This window comes from Hemibagrus wyckioides, linkage group LG25 (genome assembly GCF_019097595.1).
Source record: "Hemibagrus wyckioides isolate EC202008001 linkage group LG25, SWU_Hwy_1.0, whole genome shotgun sequence".
NCBI lineage: Eukaryota > Metazoa > Chordata > Actinopteri > Siluriformes > Bagridae > Hemibagrus > Hemibagrus wyckioides.
In genome coordinates, this window is record NC_080734.1 from 5,705,911 (window position 1) to 5,727,051 (window position 21,141).

The 21,141-nt window shown below is 41.3% G+C and overlaps 1 protein-coding gene across 2 annotated transcripts in view; it reads right to left on the minus strand.

Annotated features, from left to right (window-relative positions):
• Positions 1-945: 945 nt before the first annotated feature.
• cep85l (centrosomal protein 85, like) overlaps positions 946-21,141 on the minus strand; it is a 66,598-nt gene continuing 46,402 nt past the window's right edge. For both annotated transcript variants that reach the window (XM_058379503.1, XM_058379502.1), the window contains exons 4-13: positions 14,793-14,878; positions 12,127-12,244; positions 11,859-12,038; positions 11,310-11,462; positions 8,055-8,209; positions 7,574-7,691; positions 7,251-7,301; positions 5,198-5,305; positions 3,940-4,099; positions 946-3,052 (exon numbers count right to left, since the gene is read on the minus strand). In XM_058379503.1, coding sequence (XP_058235486.1) covers positions 2,889-3,052; positions 3,940-4,099; positions 5,198-5,305; positions 7,251-7,301; positions 7,574-7,691; positions 8,055-8,209; positions 11,310-11,462; positions 11,859-12,038; positions 12,127-12,244; positions 14,793-14,878 — 1,293 coding nt within the window. In that variant the 3' untranslated portion in view covers positions 946-2,888. The remainder of the gene's footprint in view (positions 3,053-3,939; positions 4,100-5,197; positions 5,306-7,250; positions 7,302-7,573; positions 7,692-8,054; positions 8,210-11,309; positions 11,463-11,858; positions 12,039-12,126; positions 12,245-14,792; positions 14,879-21,141) is intronic.

Here is a 21,141-nt window from a genome sequence, read left to right on the forward strand (position 1 = left end):
GCCCCCTCTCCTTTTTTTATTTTTTTTATTTTTATTTTTTTATTTTTTTTTATTTCATTTTTTTCCCCTTTAATTTATTTTTTAAGCACAGTATTCATTACATCTTTCACCCACTTGATATATTTTTTTTCTTGTCTCAATCACTGGACTTATGGATTTGTCCTTTTTTTTTTTTGTTTTGTTTTTTCTTTTTCATTTTTTATCCCCCATAGTCCTGAGACTATTAAAGTCCCTTTCAACTTCATCCCCTGCTGCTGTTGCTTTATTGCCACTAGAAACGGTTTGCTTCAGGAGGATCCATGTCCTTGTCTAGTTTTGTGTTTCTTTATGGTAGTGTTAGGAGCTGCTGAGAGACATGCCACACCTCAAGGCAAAACAATTACAATGTCACAGAACTGCTGTTTCATCTGTCCAGCTTTCAGCAGGAAGGACTTAGTGTTAAGGCTAACTCAGAAACTACACTGACCTATTAGTTCAAGAGCCCTTGGTTGCTGTTGTAGAAAGCAACATTTACATTATTTACTGTCCAGTTGTCACCCAATTGAGGATGAGGTTCCCTTCTGAGCCTCGATGTTTCTTCCTCACCATCGTCGCCTCAGGCTTCTCATTAGGGATAAAATATTAACTTTAAACCTGAATTGATTAAAAAATAAAACGGTCGTTCATATAATATAGAAATACCTCATCTTCAAAATAATGTCCCATTCTCCCAAAACTAGCCTTTTTCTCCCCCCTCAGAATATAAAGCAGAAAGGGCTCCAAATTATAATAAAAATTCCCTTCCCTAAAAGCCAGACATGGAGTAGAAATGCTTCCCTTCAAAGTTACAGCATCAACACACTCGTCACTCCACAGTATAAAAACATCCAACAACTTGTAAAAGTTCTCGTAAAAAATAAAAATGGAAGAAATCCCTTTCAAAATAAACACAAGAATATTTTATAGAAAAATACTTTCTTTATTCTCTGTACAAATGGAAAGCAAATATTTTTGTCCATTTTTGTGTTTTCCGTGAAAAAATACGAGTCAATACTTTCTGTAAATGTACATAAATAGAGCTTTGGCATGTGGAAAGTCGAGCTGAAAAACTAAAAGCTTAAAGTCCGATTAGATCGAAGAGAGAGTGGATGTGGCGCGGTAAAGCCAACCAGCGGCCTCCAGCACAGTGTGAGCACAATCGGCCATGACAACCACGCGTCTGCGTCTGCCTTCCTCTGCGTCTGCGCACACACATCAGGTTTTTCATCTCTTAACCTGAGTAGAAATCTGCATTGTTTGTGGCTATGGCTTCACTCATCATGCCGATTTTTACACACACGCACTTAATTCTGCTGCATAGATTTATAAAGGCACAGGAAAGCAATGTCTGCTGAATTCTATGCTGGTAAATATGAAGTTGCATAGCATTTTATATGTCCAACCAGCTTCAGAGACCTCTTTTGTTCCTGCACAAACTCCATCTGGAGCCCCACTAAACCCCCATGACATGCAAACAATACGACAAAGCTAATATTGCTAGCTAGATACATTAGAAGAAACGACTTATAAATAAATACCCCGGAAACATTCATTGTCCAGCAAATGTTTGTGCGCAGGTTGTCATGACCGAGCGTCGTTTCTTCTTTTTCCGAATATATTACAGAGAATAAGAAATATTCCTATACAGGGTCGAAACGGAGGACAAAAGGAAATGATCCCTATGTACGACGAGACTGCTCCTGTTGAGTTAAAATCCCTTTTGTGAAATGAGAGAGCCAAGCGGTTTCACCTTAAGGGCGGAGTCTTAACACTGTCCAGTTTATATACCTGAGAATTAATTTTTTTTTTTGTAACTTTTTGCATTGTAGTTTATAGGTAAAAGTATATACTGTAACACAACTCTGCTATTCTCTCGAGTATAAAATCTCATGTGCGTCACTCTGGGAACTCGTAGAAGTTTCTACACAGCTCCTGATCTTTACACTAGTGTAGGGCTAGAAATCTACTGCAGGAGGGACAAACAGTTTTTCTCCAAGGTTTCGTTTATCCTGCCAGGATTTCACTGAACCTGGATTATCAGTAATATGGATTCCAAGTAAAAGGGAAAAACATCACCACACATGACATGGAGGAAAAAAATAAAAGGCTCGTCACACTGAAATACAAGGTGCTAAATGGAAGACCATTGGACCACCACTGTGTGTGTGTGTGTGTAAATGAGAGCAATCTGCTTCAGTGTCGACCCGCGACCAGCAGCACACGATGGAGGAGATGAACGTCTTTGGGTGAGACTGAGGATCTGTCACGGTTTGGGCTTTGGAGACGTAAAACAATCAGCGAACGCGCTGGAACATCACAAGGCACTTGATGGAGCAGCATGAACCACTTCACACACTTTTCCACAGTGTGTGTGTGTAGCTCCTTTTGCATTGCTGTGATTTCTGAACACCTGCAGTGTGAGCTCCTCACTGCCCCTCGCTCGCTTTCCGTATTTTCTGGATTACGAGACCACTTTTTTTTTTTTTTTTTTGCCCTTTGTGCAGTGGCATTAAATTTGTGCGCTTATTTAAATGCAGCCGATGCATGGAGTGATTTTCATGATCTGGTCGTCATGGTGACCACCAAATTGCCACGCCATTTATTGTACGCTAGCAATATAAAGCGATGTAGAGCCTGATCGAATTTAGAGGTCTGGAAAATACGGCAGCGTAATGACTAATGGCCTTTCCTGTAGTCCCAATAAATACGCAATAAAAAGATCTCAGAAGTGGAGATGAACACAGAGCTACAAAGAACGGTGTAAACTCGATTCACAGCTTGGTCCAACATTCAGTAGTCAGACTGGATTTATTCTTTTCCCTTTTGTGTTGGTGAGAGTGGAGCAGCGGCTCGGCCTTCCGGGGTGGTGCTCACTGCGTCACGCAGTTCTCCCCCATGTCCTGCGCGTAGCGGTCAGAGATGATGGTGCGCAGCTCATCGATGTCCTCCCTCAGCTGACGAACCTCCATCAGCTTGGCCCGCAGGCCGTCCTCCACCAGCGGCGTCTCGCTCTCCTCGGACGAGCAGCTCATCGCTGGAACCAGGAAAAAAAAGGATTTACTTCACATTTAAAACATGGAAAGACTCATGGAGCAGGTAGAGCAGTGGGATGGTGAGGTTTTATTGCTTACATAGTTGGGGGAACACACAGACTAGGCATAACATTATGACCACCTTGTGTTGGTTCTGATGTGGGGTCAAAATACACAGCCCCAGTACTAACTTGAGCAACAGTAGCTTGTCTGTTGGATCAGATCACATGGGCATCAATGAACCGTCCATGCCCCTGTTCCTTCCTTGGACCACTTTTGATAGATACTGACCACTGCAGACCGGGAACACCCCACAAGAGCTGCTCTGATCCAGTGGTCTAGCCATCACAATTTGGTCCTTGACTAACATCTGTCTGTGGTCATAATGTTATGCCTGATCTGTATAACGCTATTTATCCTGCTCTGTGACGTGGCGCTGGGTTTTTTTAAACACATTTTATTGCCCTAAGTCCACTCTATAGTAAGATATTCAACATGTATGTTACTATTTGTTTGTGACCTCATCTTATTACTGATCATCTTTGTTTTGTCCTAGGAATTCTTACACTGACACTCAATCACGGTTCTGTCTTCTGTATCTTAGATGAGCCTTTTCATAATAAACTCTTCAAAACTACCAGTGAACTTGTCAACCACTGCATCTGTTTCTGCTGATGTCTTGTTTGTCAGTAAATTTTGAAGCTCAAATGTGTTGCATGTTCCCTATAGCATGTATGTGCTATGGCTTTTGTGCTTGTCATGATATCGTGTGTCAAGATTCTTCAGGCAGAAATTGAGTAGTATTTCTCTCATGTCCTGAAATATCATGAGGTTGATCTGAAAGCTGATTTTTGGGCGATTATACAGTGTAGGGGTAGCGCTTGCTCACATTTGATGCCCAGTAGCAGTGCCAGGTTGGGTTCTTTGCCTTGTGCTCTCTGGGTGAGAATGCTGCACAGAGCCTTGAGGTCCAGCAGACACAGAGACATTTCCTTTAGCAGAGAGCCGGCTTCCTGCAGCCCGGCGCCGTTCTCCACGTGCTGCTGCTTCTACACACAAACACGCACCAGATCATATTAATACACACACGCACATCTTAAATGTACACAAATCCAAATGGTTTACGTTAGCAGTATGTACTTTAGCGAGTTTCTTTTGAAGTGAACAATATACACTTATGAGTGCAGCTCTCCAAGGTCGGGCTTGTTTTAAATTTAGAACAATTTCTTTTAGTTAAATATTTAGATACAAATCTATCTGAAGATATCTGTGTGATGGATCTGCTGACGGTGGGCTGTTGGAGTGTGTTATTTTGGGATGATGAAGTGCGACTGTCACATCTGCTGAGATGTGGCGAGTGTGAGATGATACTCCCAGCTGTGTGTGTGTGTGTTTGCTGTGATACTGAAATAGACCACTACTGTTTTCGATGCTTTTTTTTTTTTCACGTTAGCTCAAATGTTTTTAGACAGACTCAGACAGCGAGTTACAAACTAGCACTGAAGTTCAGCTCCATTTCATGGAGAACGACAGACTGCGTGATCATTTCTGAGAGCCGAAGTGTTTCGGGGGTTTCGGCGTGATGAAGAGCTGCGGCTTTGATCTGGGATGCTTTCACTGGCAGGGAGAGAATGTGAGGAGACCGTCAACTAACCACCACCAATTACACAGATAAAAGACTAACCCTCACCTCCGAGTCTGACTATCCGGTTATGTCTGCAGAAGGCTAGAACTTGTCTTAAGAAGCAGACCTTCTATGAAATATTTAGTGTTTAGTTTAGTCTGTTTGAATGAAGTATGAGCCCGTGTGTGTTCTCCATCTGCGTGATGCTCTTTAAGGCAGGCGAGAGCACAGCAATCGGTCTGAGTGAGGTTTCTTGCGTGATTTGACTCTGAATCAGCAGCAGGAAGTAAATCAAACATGCTGTGTGTTTGAGGTTGCAGGTTTTTTGGCTAGATGTGAGCTGCACGGCACAACGCTAGAGATTTGGACTGATGAAACAAAGAAAACTGTTATGTTATGTTATCTGTTCGCTCCTCTCAAACTAAACCAAAATGAAGTGCAGATGAATGAAACGATACAGGAGGGTGAAAGCACGCTTAGACAGAGATGTTCTGTAGACAGTTAGGTCAGGACCCTGCTGTACCTGCTGGACACTCTTGGACAACGTCTTCAGGTCCTCTTCTCTCTCTACGAGCTGCTTATGGAGCTCCTGTGTGATGGCTCTTTCCTTCTGCAGCCTCTTCTCCAGTGCCTGAGAGAGAGAGAGAGAGAGGGGATATTAATTTCACAGAGCACACTCCAGCGGCTCCTCTCCACCTATGCTCTGCTTCCTCACGCTGATTACTGCCAGTCCTTCACGAGGCGCTTGGCTTTCACCAGCTCTGTGAGGTCCGTGTTATTATGGCACGATGGAAATTGCAGGAGTGTTTATCACCTCTTGTTGCACTGAAAAATCTAAATAAATGACAAACTTGCAGAAAAGGTCCTAATTGTACGTGTACATATCGAGCGTATGGTTTTAGCATTAAAAGCCATTAGATAACAGCAGTACTACATCATCAGCCTAATCAACTTTGCTTCATCTTGGTCTACATCACATTACACCATCACTGATTCATGTTCTACAGTGGCATGTTTCCAAGGGTTTTTTCTAAAGTCTTTTATTCGTCTTGTACAGCAGTGATTTTCTCCATGATTAAAATATATTAACGATCAACTCGTTACACATTTATGTTTAATGTTATGGCGCACTCCCAAAACACATCATCACTTACTTTATAGCAGCTGTCTCTCTGCATCTCCCTCTTTCTCTCCTCTCCCCCTCCCTCTCTGTCTGTGTATCTTTGTCTCTCTGCATCTCCCTCTTTCTCTCCTCTCCCCCTCCCTCTCTGTCTGTGTATCTTTGTCTCTCTGCATCTCCCTCTTTCTCTCCTCTCCCCCTCCCTCTCTGTCTGTGTATCTTTGTCTCTCTGCATCTCCCTCTTTCTCTCCTCTCCCCCTCCCTCTCTGTCTGTGTATCTTTGTCTCTCTGCATCTCCCTCTTTCTCTCCTCTCCCCCTCCCTCTCTGTCTGTGTATCTTTGTCTCTCTGCATCTCCCTCTTTCTCTCCTCTCCCCCTCCCTCTCTGTCTGTGTAGCTTTGTCTCTCTGCATCTCCCTCTTTCTCTCCTCTCCCCCTCCCTCTCTGTCTGTGTAGCTTTGTCTCTCTGCATCTCCCTCTTTGTCTGTGTATCTTTGTCTCTCTGCATCTCCCTCTTTCTCTCCTCTCCCCCTCCCTCTCTGTCTGTGTAGCTTTGTCTCTCTGCATCTCCCTCTTTGTCTGTGTATCTTTGTCTCTCTGCATCTCCCTCTTTGTCTGTGTATCTTTGTCTCTCTGCACCTCACTCTCTGTCTGTGTCTAACCCCCACACACTCCCTCTCTCTGTCTTTCTCTCTCCCCCCATCTCTCACTCTCTGTCTCTGTCTAACCCCCACACACTCCCTCTCTCTGTCTTTCTCTCTCCCCCCATCTCTCACTCTGTCTGTGTCTCTTTCTCTCTCTCTCTCTCTCTGTCTGTGTCTAATCCCCACACACTCCCTCTGTCTCTCTCCCTCCCTCTGTGTCTGTGTCTAACCCCCACACACTCTCTTTGTCTCTCTGCACCTCTCTCTCTGTCTGTGTCTAACCCCCACACACTCCCTCTCTCTGTCTTTCTCTCTCCCCCCATCTCTCACTCTCTGTGTCTGTCTGTGTCTAACCTCCACACCCTCCCTCTCTCTCAGTCTCTCTCTTTCAAAGCTTATAACAAAAAAAAAAAACACAACTATAAATCACAGTTCCTCTTTGCTGGTTGAAAAAAAAAAAACAAACACTGACAGAATCTCTCTAATATTAATGTTACATTTTCATGTTTTCTATAAAATGAAAAGAAAAGGCGGCCAAAAACAATCATGGAGTAAGATGATGACACACTATACGGTGTTATTCATCTAAAAAACTCATCTCTCCTTCTTACAGTGTCTCAAAACACCAGCTGTTCCATCTTACTCATACTGAAACGATATTTTTGAAGAGACCCTGCTTTTGCAGGATTATTGTGTGTGCAATTTCAACATTTGCATAAAAACATAATAATGCAAACCTACATCTAGTTCTACACTTTTACACACACACACTGTACCTGTGAATAGAGAGTTCACAGAGTTCGAGCTGCTTACCGTTAACTCCAGGGTGAGTCTGTCGATCTGCTGCTTCTGGCTGTCGATCAGCTGAAAACAGAAAACATCGTCAGCCTGAGCAATTACCTACAGCCTAAAAGAGGAGTGTGTGAGTGTGTGGGCTGTTAGGTGCACTTCATGTGTAAGGGAAAAACATTCAGCTGTGCAGGTGCAGTGGACTCGAACAGCATGAACAACAGATCGGCTGAGACCCGGCAAGACCCGTGAAATAACAGCGGTAAAAGAGTTTGCTTTAAAAGAACAAACGAACAAAAACCCTACTTTGTGTTATGTTCCAGTGTGTGCTGTGTGAGATTAGATACCGTGCTGTTGTGAGACTGCTGTTCCAGGAGACGTGCGTTCTCCCTTTCCAGCTGCTTCAGGTCCATCATGGGCAAGCGCACTCCGTCCTCCAGACACTTCTCCACCTTCTCCTGCAAACTGTGGACAGATCAGAGAGAGAGAGACTGTTAACATCTGACTCGTGTAATGCAACAAATAAACCGATAGACAGACAGACAGACAGAAAGAGGTAGGTGGGTGGGTAGGTAGATAGACAGACAGAGGTAGGTAAATAGATAGGCATAGATAGATAGATAGATAGATAGATAGACAGACAGACTTTATTGATCCCATGAGGGATCTCATTTGCAGTACATCAGGGACTAATAATAATCTTTAATATTTAATTTAGCTTCTTGCTTTGATTGCTGATACACATCTTGGTCATTAAAGATCTTTTGTTAATATTAGCCCCAAAATGAAAAACTAATGAAGGTAAAGTTCATACACACACACACACACCTCTGCACGGCAGCCACTAGCTCTGTCTCCCTCTTGGCCTGTCTCTCGATGAGTGCATCTTTCTCCTGGATTCGAGTTCGGTTCTCCTCCAAGTTCCTCTCCAGCTGTGCCACTGTGTCCTGCAGCGTCTGCGCTTTCGCCTGCACCTCCTCCAGCTGAAAGACACACACAAAAATAATTACACAAACATACAAAGGGAAAGGCTGGTCAGTGTGTGTCCTTGCATTTCATCTGACCACACTGTGTAATCGTAGCCATTTTGAGCAGGAAGTAGAGGATCAGTGGTGTTGTGTCTGGAGGAAGAGTCATTTTCATTCACACTGATAATCCACAGTGGTATTTCAAGCAGCACTGCAACACATCTCTGATGCTGCCTCATCGCCATGTTAGCCAGCTAGCTACGTTATGGGACAACTGGGAAATTTACCTCAGCAGCAAGTGCTGATGATTTTATTAAAGGTGGAGGTATGAGGTATATAAAGATCAGTCAGTTTTATCAGCTCTGTCGGGGTTTAGTGAAGCGAGAGACTGTCCTTTTTCACTCACTTCTTTAGTTTTTATATATTTATATATAATGAACATCAGATAGATAGATAGATAAACATTTAGACAGATATATAGACAGACAGAGAGGCAGATAGATATACATATAGATAGATAGATAAACATTTAGACAGATATATAGACAGACAGACAGACAGTTAGAGAGACAGATAGAGACACAGCTAGATAGACTGATAGAGAAACAGACAGATATATTGGGATATATTTATATATATTTGGGATGTATTTATTCCTATATATATATAGGAATAAAAAAATGTTAAAAAAATGTGTTAAAAGATATGATGGGGATAAAAAAAAAATATTATGGGGATAAATAATATGTTAAAAATATGATAGGGATAAAAAAAAAATGTGAAAAAATATGATGGGGATAAATATTTTTTTTTAAATATGATAGGGATAAATAACATTTTAAAAAAATATGATGGGGATAAAAAATATGTTAGAAAATACAATAATAGACACCTGTTTTTTTATGTTTCATATTAAAGTTGAATTATAATGGGAAATGTAAAATAAAAGTAGAGGTGTCTAGAAAAGGCCCAAACCTTCCAGCTAGAGAAATAGGCAGAGTGTTGCGACTTGTTGAATTCGGCTGAGGTGATCACGTGTGATGAGAAACATGGACATAACAAGCACTGAGCTTTAAACCTGAAGGTTCATCTCATAACTTGTATTTAGCACTGACTACAATAAACCTCATCTCTGCGATCATTCAGTATAAAGAACTGGTTTGACTGAGCTAGTCTGGTCAGTGTGGTCAGAAAGATTCATTTTTCTTTTACCACACGGGTTATAAAATGAATAAAGTCTCACTGGTTCTGTAGAAATCTTGAACCTGTCAGCCTGCAGCTCATCAGTCACATCACTGTTTTTACTGCCCCCTGCTGGCTCGGTTTTATGGTCTACAGAAACATGTCATGGTGCACATCCTGTTAAGCCAATTAGCGTGGTCTAATCAGCTGCTGTAATGTCCGAGAGCCTGGGTGTCTGTACAGGTAAAATCAGCCTGTCACTGAGCGCTGGTTTTCAGCAGGAACGTTAATTCCTCTCAGCTTGCACGCGCTACAGCCGACAATGATGTGGATTTAATCAAGTGTGAGCAGCTTGTTCATAAACAATAAAAGCGAGCTTGTTGTCACATTAAAGGCTCTTTTACGGGCGTGTTAGCATGGCTGCGGGGGACAGGCGCTCTGGAACCGGCGTTGTTGATACACAAATGTGTTCATTACACTTTAATCAACTAAACTCACTGCTTGAATTGGATTAGGGATTAATAGTAGAGGGTTTAGGTTAAGACATGCTGGAACACGTACTGTATGAAGATCAGGGCTCGAGGCTCAGAGTGTACGAGCGCAGCACAAGTTTCTGTAACTGGTGTGTGTGTGTGTGTATTCAAAGTGTTTAAAAAAAATATATACAAAAATCTGACCTTTCTAAGAACCTACACACTGCATAAAGAGGGACAGAGGCAGAAACCACAACCCACCATTATCAGAGTTATCAAAAACATGCTGGAAATGTCTGGAATATAATGATAATTGTAATAAAATCATTATTTGGGATACGAAATTCAGGGGAAAAAAAAACCATCTGGCTCCAGTCACTATCCAAACATTGTCCACATTTAAATAATATTCACTACCGCTCAAAAGTTTGGGATCACTCAAAAATTGTATTGTTTTCCAAGGAAACACACACGAAATTAGTCTGAATAGAAAATATAGCAAAAGAACAGGACATGCTGACATGTCAGAGTTAGAAATAATGATTTTGATGGAAATGATGAATGTTTTCTTCAGGCTTCAAGGCGTTTGCAGACCTTTTGCAGCAATTACAGCCTGGGCATTCTAGCGGTCAGTTTTTCAAGATAATCTGAAGAGATTTCACCCCATGCTTCCTGGAGCATCTCCCACAAGATGGATTGGCTTGATGGAGTCTTCCTCCGTAGCTGAAATATGCAAGTGATCCCAAACTTTTGATTGGTAGTGTATATAGACAGATAAATATTTTCTGGTGAAAATACATTTTTATTTTATTAAAAACGCATTTCTCTCAGTTATAAAGTCCACTTTGCCCTGGTCAGGCTCACAGTAAATCCATGTAATGCACACAGAGCGTGTCACATGATGTAATACGTCATCATGTTGTGATATGTAATATAACGTGATGTGATAATATATGTAATGACAATACAATGCAATATTATGTAATACCATGTAAATGAATATTTTATTTTGTCTCAGCCGCCCCTTCTCTACACCAGTACTCTCCACTGTAGGCTCTCTCAGAGGAGCCTGAAGATGAAGTGTTTGTGTTTGTTCCAGCGCTCTGAGCCTGCGTCTACAGTCAGCCTGTTTGTGAGCTGAGTGATGCCAGAGATTTACTGCATTTATTAATCAACACCGCCTACAGCATAGTTTCTTCATAACTCATGCTGTGACACCGACATAATCTGAACAGGAAAAACGTTCTGCGTGTTTTGCATTTCTGAGTTCGGCTGAAATAAATAAGTCATGGTGGACACTCGAGGTGCACCGTACTGATGTGCCACATCACTGTGTCTCGCGATCGGTTATTATTTTACTCCTTATACAGTTGTGTTAGTGGAAGTGAATGCAAAATGGCTTCCTTGTTGGATTAAGCAGCATTAATAGTAAACAAGAATGTGTGTGTGTGTGTGTATACCTGCTGAGCCTGCGTGTGCACCTCGTCCAGCGAGGGCAGATCTGCCAGGTATTTCTCCAGAGTCTCGATGCGTTGCTGCTTTTCCTGATTCTGCTCCTGCTCTCGCTGACATTTCTTCTTTAGACTGCTGATGTAGCGATCACGTGTCTTCATCTACACCACACAACACACACACAGACACTTTGTTTAATCTCAGAATTGATAAACAAATCAAGGTTGTCTTGTTTGATAAAAGAATTCCAGCCATGAGTTTTTAATTAAAATTAGGTATTATAAAGCTAAAAGCAACAATATTTTGGAGTAATATTGATTTAAAATTTTTTAATGGTGACACCATGGGATCTTTCCTTGGTGTGTGCATCAACAATAGTCCACGGGATACAAATTCAAAGTCATAACTCATGTGAAATTGCTGTGGTATGAAGTGTAAGGGGTGTAACTGTTTGTATCAGCTGCATCACACCGTCCTGCTGTTGATTCATTTCCTACAACAGCACACCCCCACGTGTTTTACTGACACACTGGTTCTAAGTCGACAACACAGCACACCTTCTCCTCCAGCTTCTTGATGTCTTCTGTGTATTTCTGGGTGTTCTGCTTGAGGAACTGTTTGAGGTGGCTGACTTCGAGCTCGGATGAGGTCAGTCTGCGTGCCAGCTCTCCGTTCTCGCAGCAGAGTGGAGGCTGAGGACTGTGTAGAGACGACGCGGGGCTGTCCATCGGGCTCTCCTGAGGAGGAAATACCAAGACTTAACCTATAGACGTAACACCGTAACAGATCAGAAGTTGATGTATCATATTTCCACGCATAATGTACCTTTGACTTCAGTACGTATGTGTCGTCACTGCGCCCTCTCTGGTTCTGGAGGACCTGCTGTGCCCTTAACTCGTTTTCCCTGATTCTGGCGTGGAGCTGGAGGATCTGTTGCTTTTGCCTGTGGGAAAAAAACAAAACAAAAACATAAATGAACACACATATCAGGTCTGCGACTATTAATTATTTTGCTATTCAGGCTCCATTAATGACCGCATATCAACAACGGACATAAAGATCACTGTCCTGATATCATAGTGCATCAAAACTCACTTTTACATGTAATGGGAAGGATAAAGAACTGATGTGTGAACAGAAGCGTGAACAGAAGTGAATACACTACTGGGAAAGAGACTCTTGTCTTGATGATTATCCGATGATGCAGAGTCACACAGTGAACCAGCAAAAAAGAGGGAAAGTGGAGTGAATCAAAAATAACGGCTTGTGCTGGGGATGAACGTCTTTGTAAGTGAGAGACGATCGAAGAGCAAGAAACTCGATAGTGCTCCTTTACAATTCAAAATAATTTTAACTATGTTTGTAACTGCAGTTTGAAATCTATCCAGCAGGTGGCAGGAGATTCATTAGCAGTCTATTCAGGGAAGAAATACGAAACTAATTTAATAACACACGAGTCATGCAGGACTTAATGCTAAACTACGACACTGAGCTGAACAGCACAATGTAGAAAACCAGATTTAAGACATCATCTGTTTTATTTCAGAGAGCTTAAATAAATAGCTAAAGTGCAAGAGTCCTACCTGTTTTAGTGCAACAGTGACAGAACTTAAATAAATAAACACACATAAAAATAGTGTTCAGGTTCTTCAATCCTCCTCAGTCGCCAAGCACTATAGCTTTGTGTAAATAAACTAAATAAATAAACACAAATAAAAATAGCGTTCAGGTTCTTCAATCCTCCTCAGTCGCCAAGCACTATAGCTTTGTGTAAATAAACTAAATAAATAAACACAAATAAAAATAGCGTTCAGGTTCTTCAATCCTCCTCAGTCGCCAAGCACTATAGCTTTGTGTAAATAAACTAAATAAATAAACACAAATAAAAATAGCGTTCAGGTTCTTCAATCCTCCTCAGTCGCCAAGCACTATAGCTTTGTGTTTACTGGTCGGGATTTCAGTGGAGTTTTAAGCAATAACATATCTGATTTGTTTCAAATCAAGCATGTGTGTCATACAAACATGTGGGGGGTGGACTGGGGGGGGTGTTGGTACATAGTTGTTATAAAGTCACACATCATTCAGGTCACATGACCTTTTGGACATGGTCAGTGCTTGAGTAAATCCAAAATGTCTCTTAGTTTTAACATACAGCACAGTTATTTATTGCCCATGTGGTACTTGACCAGTTGTTTCGATCATCATCATGATGATTGTTTGGGTTTTCTAAGAAACTCTGGGTTCTTCCGGGAACAGGTGTATTTATACCGGGATCATATGACACTTTCACTGCGCACATGTCCACTCCATCCAACTAATTATGTGACTTCAGATACTGCAGAACAAATTTAGAAATGTCACACAGATAATTATATTACAGACAATATGATAGCATTGCTTAGTGTAGATTTGTGTCCTAAAATCCTACAAAGTTCCTTTCAGTTCCAGGTTCCAAAATGTGAAAAAAGGGTGTACATACTTATGCAAGCTGCTGTATGGCATTGTATGCATCCAGGTTAAATATTGTCTGAAGGCTGTGTGTGTGTATGATGGAAAGCGTGAACATTCCTCGAGTTTATTAAATAAAGTAGCAGCACTACCTTCTCATTCACTCTTATATAGAGTGTATATACTGCGCTGTAATGACCTCCAGGCATTTATTTCGAAAAGATAAAATTCTCTCATTTCCCTTCTGACTTGTTCTAGCTTTCAGCAAAATATGAGGCTCTAAAGATAAAACGGTGAAAAGGTTCTGAGAGCACTGTGGACGTAACTTTCAAAAATGGCTGTGCGACAATACTGAGGTCTTAATACGGAGTGTGTGTGCGTGTGTGCGTGTTGTGTGACGATGACAGTTGGTGAGCTGAACCCACTGTGTCTATGTGTGAAAACATGTACTGATATCAGGATGGAGACCAAATAGATAAAATGAACTGAAAATGATAAGATTTGACAGTTTTGACCTTTAGCTTCTTTGAGGAAAACTGATCTCATTCAAAAACAAACAAGCTAACCATAATGTTTCCTTTTGGATCCCGAGGTTAAGATTTGGATTAAGTTTAGGTGTAGTGCAGAATTAATTTGCTGTGTTAATCGTTTTTTTGTTTTTCAGTGAAACGTCCTCTCGAGGATAGTAAGACAGACCTGTGTTTGTGTGTGCCAGTGAGCTGAAGGTCACCCAGCAATCAGGAGCACACATTCCTCACCACACACGCTAGCACATCGACACGCTGTCGCTCTCTCTCCCTCACACACACACACACACAGGTGAGGAAACCTGACAGCCCAATTCGCTATCCCAGATCTTTTTGGGTAAGGAGACGAGGTTGGAATGTAAAGTGAAATTAGCGAATCCATTGTGCCAGATGCTCTAGCGTCATCTGTATTCATGCTAACATGCTCCCACACAGGGCTGTGATGTAGGGTGCAGACGAATGTTCTCCTGACATTTCACCAAGGCCAGTTAACACAGGTTATAGATCATTGCTCACCTGTCGATCTCCAGCTCCCGCTGTCTCAGCAGCCCTTCCTTTATCTTCACCAGCGTGTTCACGGGCAGAGGAGCTCCACCCAGCATCTACACAACAACGTGACAATAATAACAATTAGATACACGCTCCACACCCTGTGTACACCGAAATATTAATATATTAATAATATTTATGCACTATATATATATATATATATATATATATATATATATCTATATATATATATATATATATATATATATATATAAAATTTCTAATAATTAACAGATTTTTTATTGCCTTTTTATCTACCTAGATCTAAAATATAAAAAAATGTAATTAATTTAAAAACAGTTTTTATTTTATTGCATTTTTAGATCTAAAAGAAAAATTTTATTCATTAATTTCAATATAGATTTTTATTGCCTTTTTATCTATCTAGATCTAAAAAAATATTAATTAATTTAAAAATAAAAATAGATTTTATTGCCTTTATCTATGTAAATCTAAAAAAAATTCATTTAAAAACAGATTTTTTATTGCCTTTTTTGTCTATCTAGATCTAAATAAAATTATTAACTCATTTAAAAATAACTATTTGTATTGCCTTTCATCTATCTATCCATCCATCCTTACTTCTGCACCATTTTTCATTACAGAGTCAAAAGTCAAAGTCAAAGGTGGGAGCAGAACAGAAAATGTGCCTGTACATTAAAACATACATTTCTAGAAACAGACAGAAATGGTGTATATAATTGTTTATGCTTGAGTGATGGACAAACACTACAGTAGATGAAAGATTGATGTGGTGAAGGTTAGTGGTATGGTGTTCCCGCCATGTTGGAAATAACTGGAGCCTTGTGTGAACCGTGTTGAGAGGAGGGAGCAGGAGCAGATATGTTATCCCCTAACAGCTGAGCAAAGGACTCGCTGCCATTCTGGAGGTCTCATGTTACCACGTAGGACAACACTGTGATCCTCAGTCTGGATCCTTCGGTTTGGGAGCTGGTGTTATGATGCAGAATTTAAAAATAACTATGACAAAAATGGCAAAGAATAAAAAACCAACCATTCTCCATCTTTGGAATAACGCTGTAATGCTTAATCTATCTGATGAAGAAACTTTAAAGAGCTCACAAGGAATTAAAATGTATAATATAAGCACTTATACTATAATAGCAGGATTGACAAAGCAGGGCGCTGCAGGATTGTCTTAATATTTAATTGGGCTGTGTCACATTAGTGAGTTAAATAGAGTTTCATTTCTCTCTCTTAGCTAGATGTTTAGTAAGACTAGTGGATTTTACATCTTCTGTACATACTATCCTCCACAGAAGTCAATCAGTTCTCCAAAATCATAAATATTTATTTACCAGAGTTTTATCTGGGTGTTTTTATGTGAAACAGCATTTATGTAATCCAAGTATTAGTCTGTGATTAGTCAAAGAGTTGAATCTTGAAAGGGCAGTTAAATCATGTAGCTTGGATCCTCCAAGATACAGCAAGTCGGCAAACTGGACAAAGTTCTCAACCTTCAAGCCTGGGTTCAGCACATGACATCAGATGAACATGGCTCCTCTCCTTTTAACGGAGTTTATAGTAGTGTTTGTTTTTAAATCAAATCATCATACAGATATATCACCTGCTTTAATCTATAACACACTGACCCTAAATTCATTCAAATCTTTAAAGATGATCACTAATGCTAGCTGGCTACTTCGATGCGAGTTCATGAATGTTTGGTGGTCAGACAGAGCTAACGCTAAATGAACTTTCCTGGAGGCAATCAATCTTTGTGACACATCTATGTCATTTCAAGCTCAGACTTCCCACAGCCAAGATGAATCTAACACACCATAAATAGCTGCTGAGCGTCAACATATAATGCCAAAGCTAATTTCAAAAAAGTGACTTTCTTTTTGAAAACACATAGGAACTCAGAAATCTCATTGGAAATAGGCACGGTAATACATGCAAGTCTGGTTATCTGTCTGTTAGCGGCACTTATGGAGAGACAGACAATCAGAACCAGTGGCAGCTGCTGGGGAGCTGAAACCCATTCATTACATCAGGCTGCAGTAAAAAATCCTAAATGCCAAGCCTTCCAATGGGATGGGTCACGAATCCCGATTCAGATTCCCTAAAGAAGAGCGCGCACACACACATCACACAGCAAATCTAATCACGCACCTGATACAACGAATGTGGAGCTAAAAATAGTTCAAGGCCTCCTTACTGTGAAATGGCAGCTTTACGACACTAAACTTCACACGTCCATGCACACATTTAGCACGCTTTCCATTATAAGCTGTTTTAGCTCAGGGTTAAAGATAAGAATAAGGCTTCTGAGCCAAGTTCACAGAGATCACAGAGGTCCACACGGCATGCCATTAATGTGCCGAGCTTGAACTAGACGTATATTTAAGCTGACGGATCAAATCCGCTCAGGCTGAAACAATACCGAGGTAGAAGGTTGGTTTAAATGTCATAAAGCAGCCGATTAAGTCAGTCTCTATAGCAGAAATGTCTTTCTGAATCCCGATCCCAACAACTCCCAAAAGAATCCTGACCAATCACACCCTCTCCAGAAATAATTCCAACCAATGTGGCCCTCTCCAGAAGGAACATTGTCCAATCAGGCCCACTTCATAAAGAAGTGTAACCGAAGCTGCCCTCTTCAGAAACAATTCTAACCAAAGTCGCCCTTTCCAGATAGAATACTGTCCAATCATGTGCTCTTGAGAAAGAATTCTAAACAATACGGCCCTCTCCAGAACAAATTCTTGACCAATCCCGCTCGTTCCCCAAAAGAATCCTGACTTAAACCCACACACTCCCATTAGAATTCCAACTAACACCACCTGCTCTAAAATTAATTATAACCAATCCTGCCTGCCACTGTGTGGAACTCCAACCAGTACGGCCCACTCCAGACAGAACTCTGACCAATCCCTCCCACACCCAAAATAAATCTACCCAATCCAAACCACTGTCAAAATAAGAAATTTTTTTCCTGACCAATCCCAAAAGAATCTGGATCAATCCCACCTGTTCCGGACAGAATTCATACCAATCCTGCCTGCTCCCGAAAGAATTCTGAACAACCCTGTCTCCTCCTGGATGAATTCTGTCCAATCCTGCCTGCTCCTGAAAGAATTCAGACCGGTTCAACCCACTCCCAAAAGGAATTCTGACAGATCCTGCCTGCTCCTGCAAGAATTCGAACCAATCCCACCTGCTCCCAGAAGAATCTGGACCAATCCAACTCACTAACAGATCCTGGCTGCTCCCAAAATAATTCCGTCCAATCCTGTCTGCTTCCGAAAGAATTCCGGCCAATTCAATCAGTTCCAAACCTAGCTGTTTTTTGTCACAAAACCTAAACAAATATCTTACACTACAGTGATGCTGACCAGGACCATGTTTTGGGCTTTATATTTGACCACTAGCATGACAGTAAAAGCATTTTTCCCCTCTGTAACACCACTATCTGAGCTGAATAGCATGTACAGGAGGTTATAAACCCTAGAGCAAATGCTCTGAGGGAATGAAGGTCTGATCAACTTTCTTCAGAGCCTGACTACGAAGCAGGTCTACTGCCAGATCTCACAGCTAATCTGCTGCCAATTCTGTGAACTCAATCAGCTCTGGTGCCACTCACTCCTCGAGTGTCTACAGGCTGCTGGCACACACTCGTCTGTGAGCTGAGAGAGCATCAGCTCTGGGTGTCAGATCTGAGAGACTGATAGGAAATGTTTAACTTGGTGGTGTTGCAGTCTACTCATGTTTTATTCATGACCATGAGTTTAAATTTGGAGGATGGAAATTGTTCAGGATGTAAAAGATCTAAAGCTGCTATTTATCTGCTTTCTATAAAGCTACAGCTTGTGTGGTAAACATACTACTAACATCGTCGGTCTTATCATTTGGTAAACTTTCTTCATATCTTTATCTGGTCTATTTTGAAAAGTCGGAGTTTGCAATTTACTTACATCAGCTACCAGTTTTATCAAAGCTGCAGACAGCAAGACGTCTCTCTCTCTGCCTCTTGCTACCTGAGAAACCTTAACAGAATCTCCACATCTAGCACCAATTGTCCAGCTACTGGAGATTCAACAGGTTCTAAAGTGATTAGACTCTAATGTTGCAAAAACAAAACACCTACAATATTCTAGAAACTTCTACCAGAAAGAAATTGCTCTTGGTTCACCCAAAAAATATTGAGGTTCTAATAACAAAACGTTTCCAGAACGGCAATGTGTAGAAAACGTTCTACTAACCTTAAAAATACCTTAACTAGGCAGCATTTTAATTCATTCAATTACAGTAAGAGGCAGGCATCTGGGTAATTATCTTGTGGCTGCCCCAGTGCCATCAGGGATAAGCTACATCTTTAAAATGTTTGGCTAAAATGACTCCGTGCCTATCTGTGTAGCTTTATAAACAGGAAGTGGTGAAGCAGCAAGAAAGCACAAGAAAGTCTTTTGAAAGGGCAATGTAGAAACATAATTCTTCGCATTATTCGAGTTACTCAAGCTCTTCATCTGAATAATTAGGTGTGTTGGGCAGGGGGCCAAGGACTTGAAGAGAAAATCCTTACTCTAACTCCAACTAATGAGCAAATGAACAGGTCCTGGAATCAAAAAAATCAATAACTTGGAGTTCACTAAATGAACCAGAAAGTTTTTACTCCCAGCAACAGAACTGCAAAATTGAAATGTTCCAAGATACACAAGTATACACAGGCATACAAAAAAATAGCTCTGGATATCCTGAGATGACCTTGCTATGAGATACATGATGACAGGTGAGGCACAGAGCAGCTCTGTGGACTAAGCTAAGTGAAGAGCTGCGACTTAGACGTATTGCTGCTAATAAGCAGGCATACCATCAAAACTAGCCAAAGGGCAAGGCTGGTCCTTGTGAATGCACAAACCAGTCGTGACTAGCAGTAAACAGTCCATAAACAAAGGGAACGGTCTAAACAAGGTCAACTCTAACAGCCATCCTTCCAACGAGCCTCCATGTTAATGAGGGACTCCGTATGCCATGCCATCCATTAGTCTGGCATAGTTAAACGGCGCCGGTGGTCCTTCATGTTTTCCATCAGGAAAAAGAGGGTGGGGGTATAATGGCGGGCGCAAATGACACTCGGCTTGCAAGGCATGATAATGAACAATAAGAACTTGACCATGAGGGACGGTGCAGCCGAGCTGCTGGAGGTCATGCTGGACAAGAGGCGGACATGGTTTAGCCAACCCACGGCTCAAAGGATTAAAACATCCTGCTCGGATGACGTGCCTCTGACTTCCATTCACCGGTGGCTCTCTGCGCACAACCGATGCAGGGGGAATTCAGTGCACAAGTACGTATGCTTGTCTCTGAGTACCTGGGATTCAGCTGCGGGGGCTTTAACCTGTGCCAACAACCCTGCTGTCTCATCCAGGGGAAGCACAGCCAGCACATGCCACAGCGGTGTCCTGATCACCCTTCTCTCCGGTTAAAAATGCACTCTTGGAACTCGCTCTGCTGGAAAGTGCCAAGCTCCTTATAAGGAAGAGGAAGCTCAGAGCTGTTTTTATCTCTGGTGCTTATGAAAAACTCTGTGCCAACATTCCCAGGAGAACCCCTGCAAAGGTTCTGAATCGAGTCTCCGGAAGCCAAAGGTCAAGAATAGGATAAAGGTGGCTGGACAAGGTCGGCGGAAGAGGTCATCCAAAACACACACTTCTCTGGCTACATCATCAATCGAATACTTAGGCTAATCCTCCTGTAGGGGAACAGACAATGAGAAACTCCTGTATGCAGTTAGGAAATAAACGGTTCGTGAAGGGATTCATGGGAAGATTTTATTCATGAATAAAAATGAATCTTTGAGTTAACCAGCCATGCTAGAACGAATTCACAACATAATGGATGGAAAAATAATAATACCAACAGATGAATAAAGGCCAAACAAAACAGAGGTGCAAAGTAAATCTGTATTAAATCTCTTACTATCTGGGGTTTAGCAGACAGTTTCCTAAACACTATAGAAATACACAAAGCCTAGGTATTTCCATGATGGTTTTTTTTTTTTGAGATGTCATTCTGGAAAAACATAAAAATATGGTATAAAAATAAAACACACACATGTATAAAGAATCAGCAGCTGATAGAGCCACATCATGTGCTAAATTGATGCATCAGGCCTCTAGAGATTTTCAGCCCTTGCTGTTCATAACAATCAGCAAAACATGCAAAACCAACCTCTCGGTTCTCTAACTGATCACTTCTGATGAGAGTGAAGATGAAACAGAGAGATTCTGGGTGACTGTTTTTAGCTTCAGAGAAATCGGTTGCCCTGCTCCTTTTATGGAGAAATTAATTT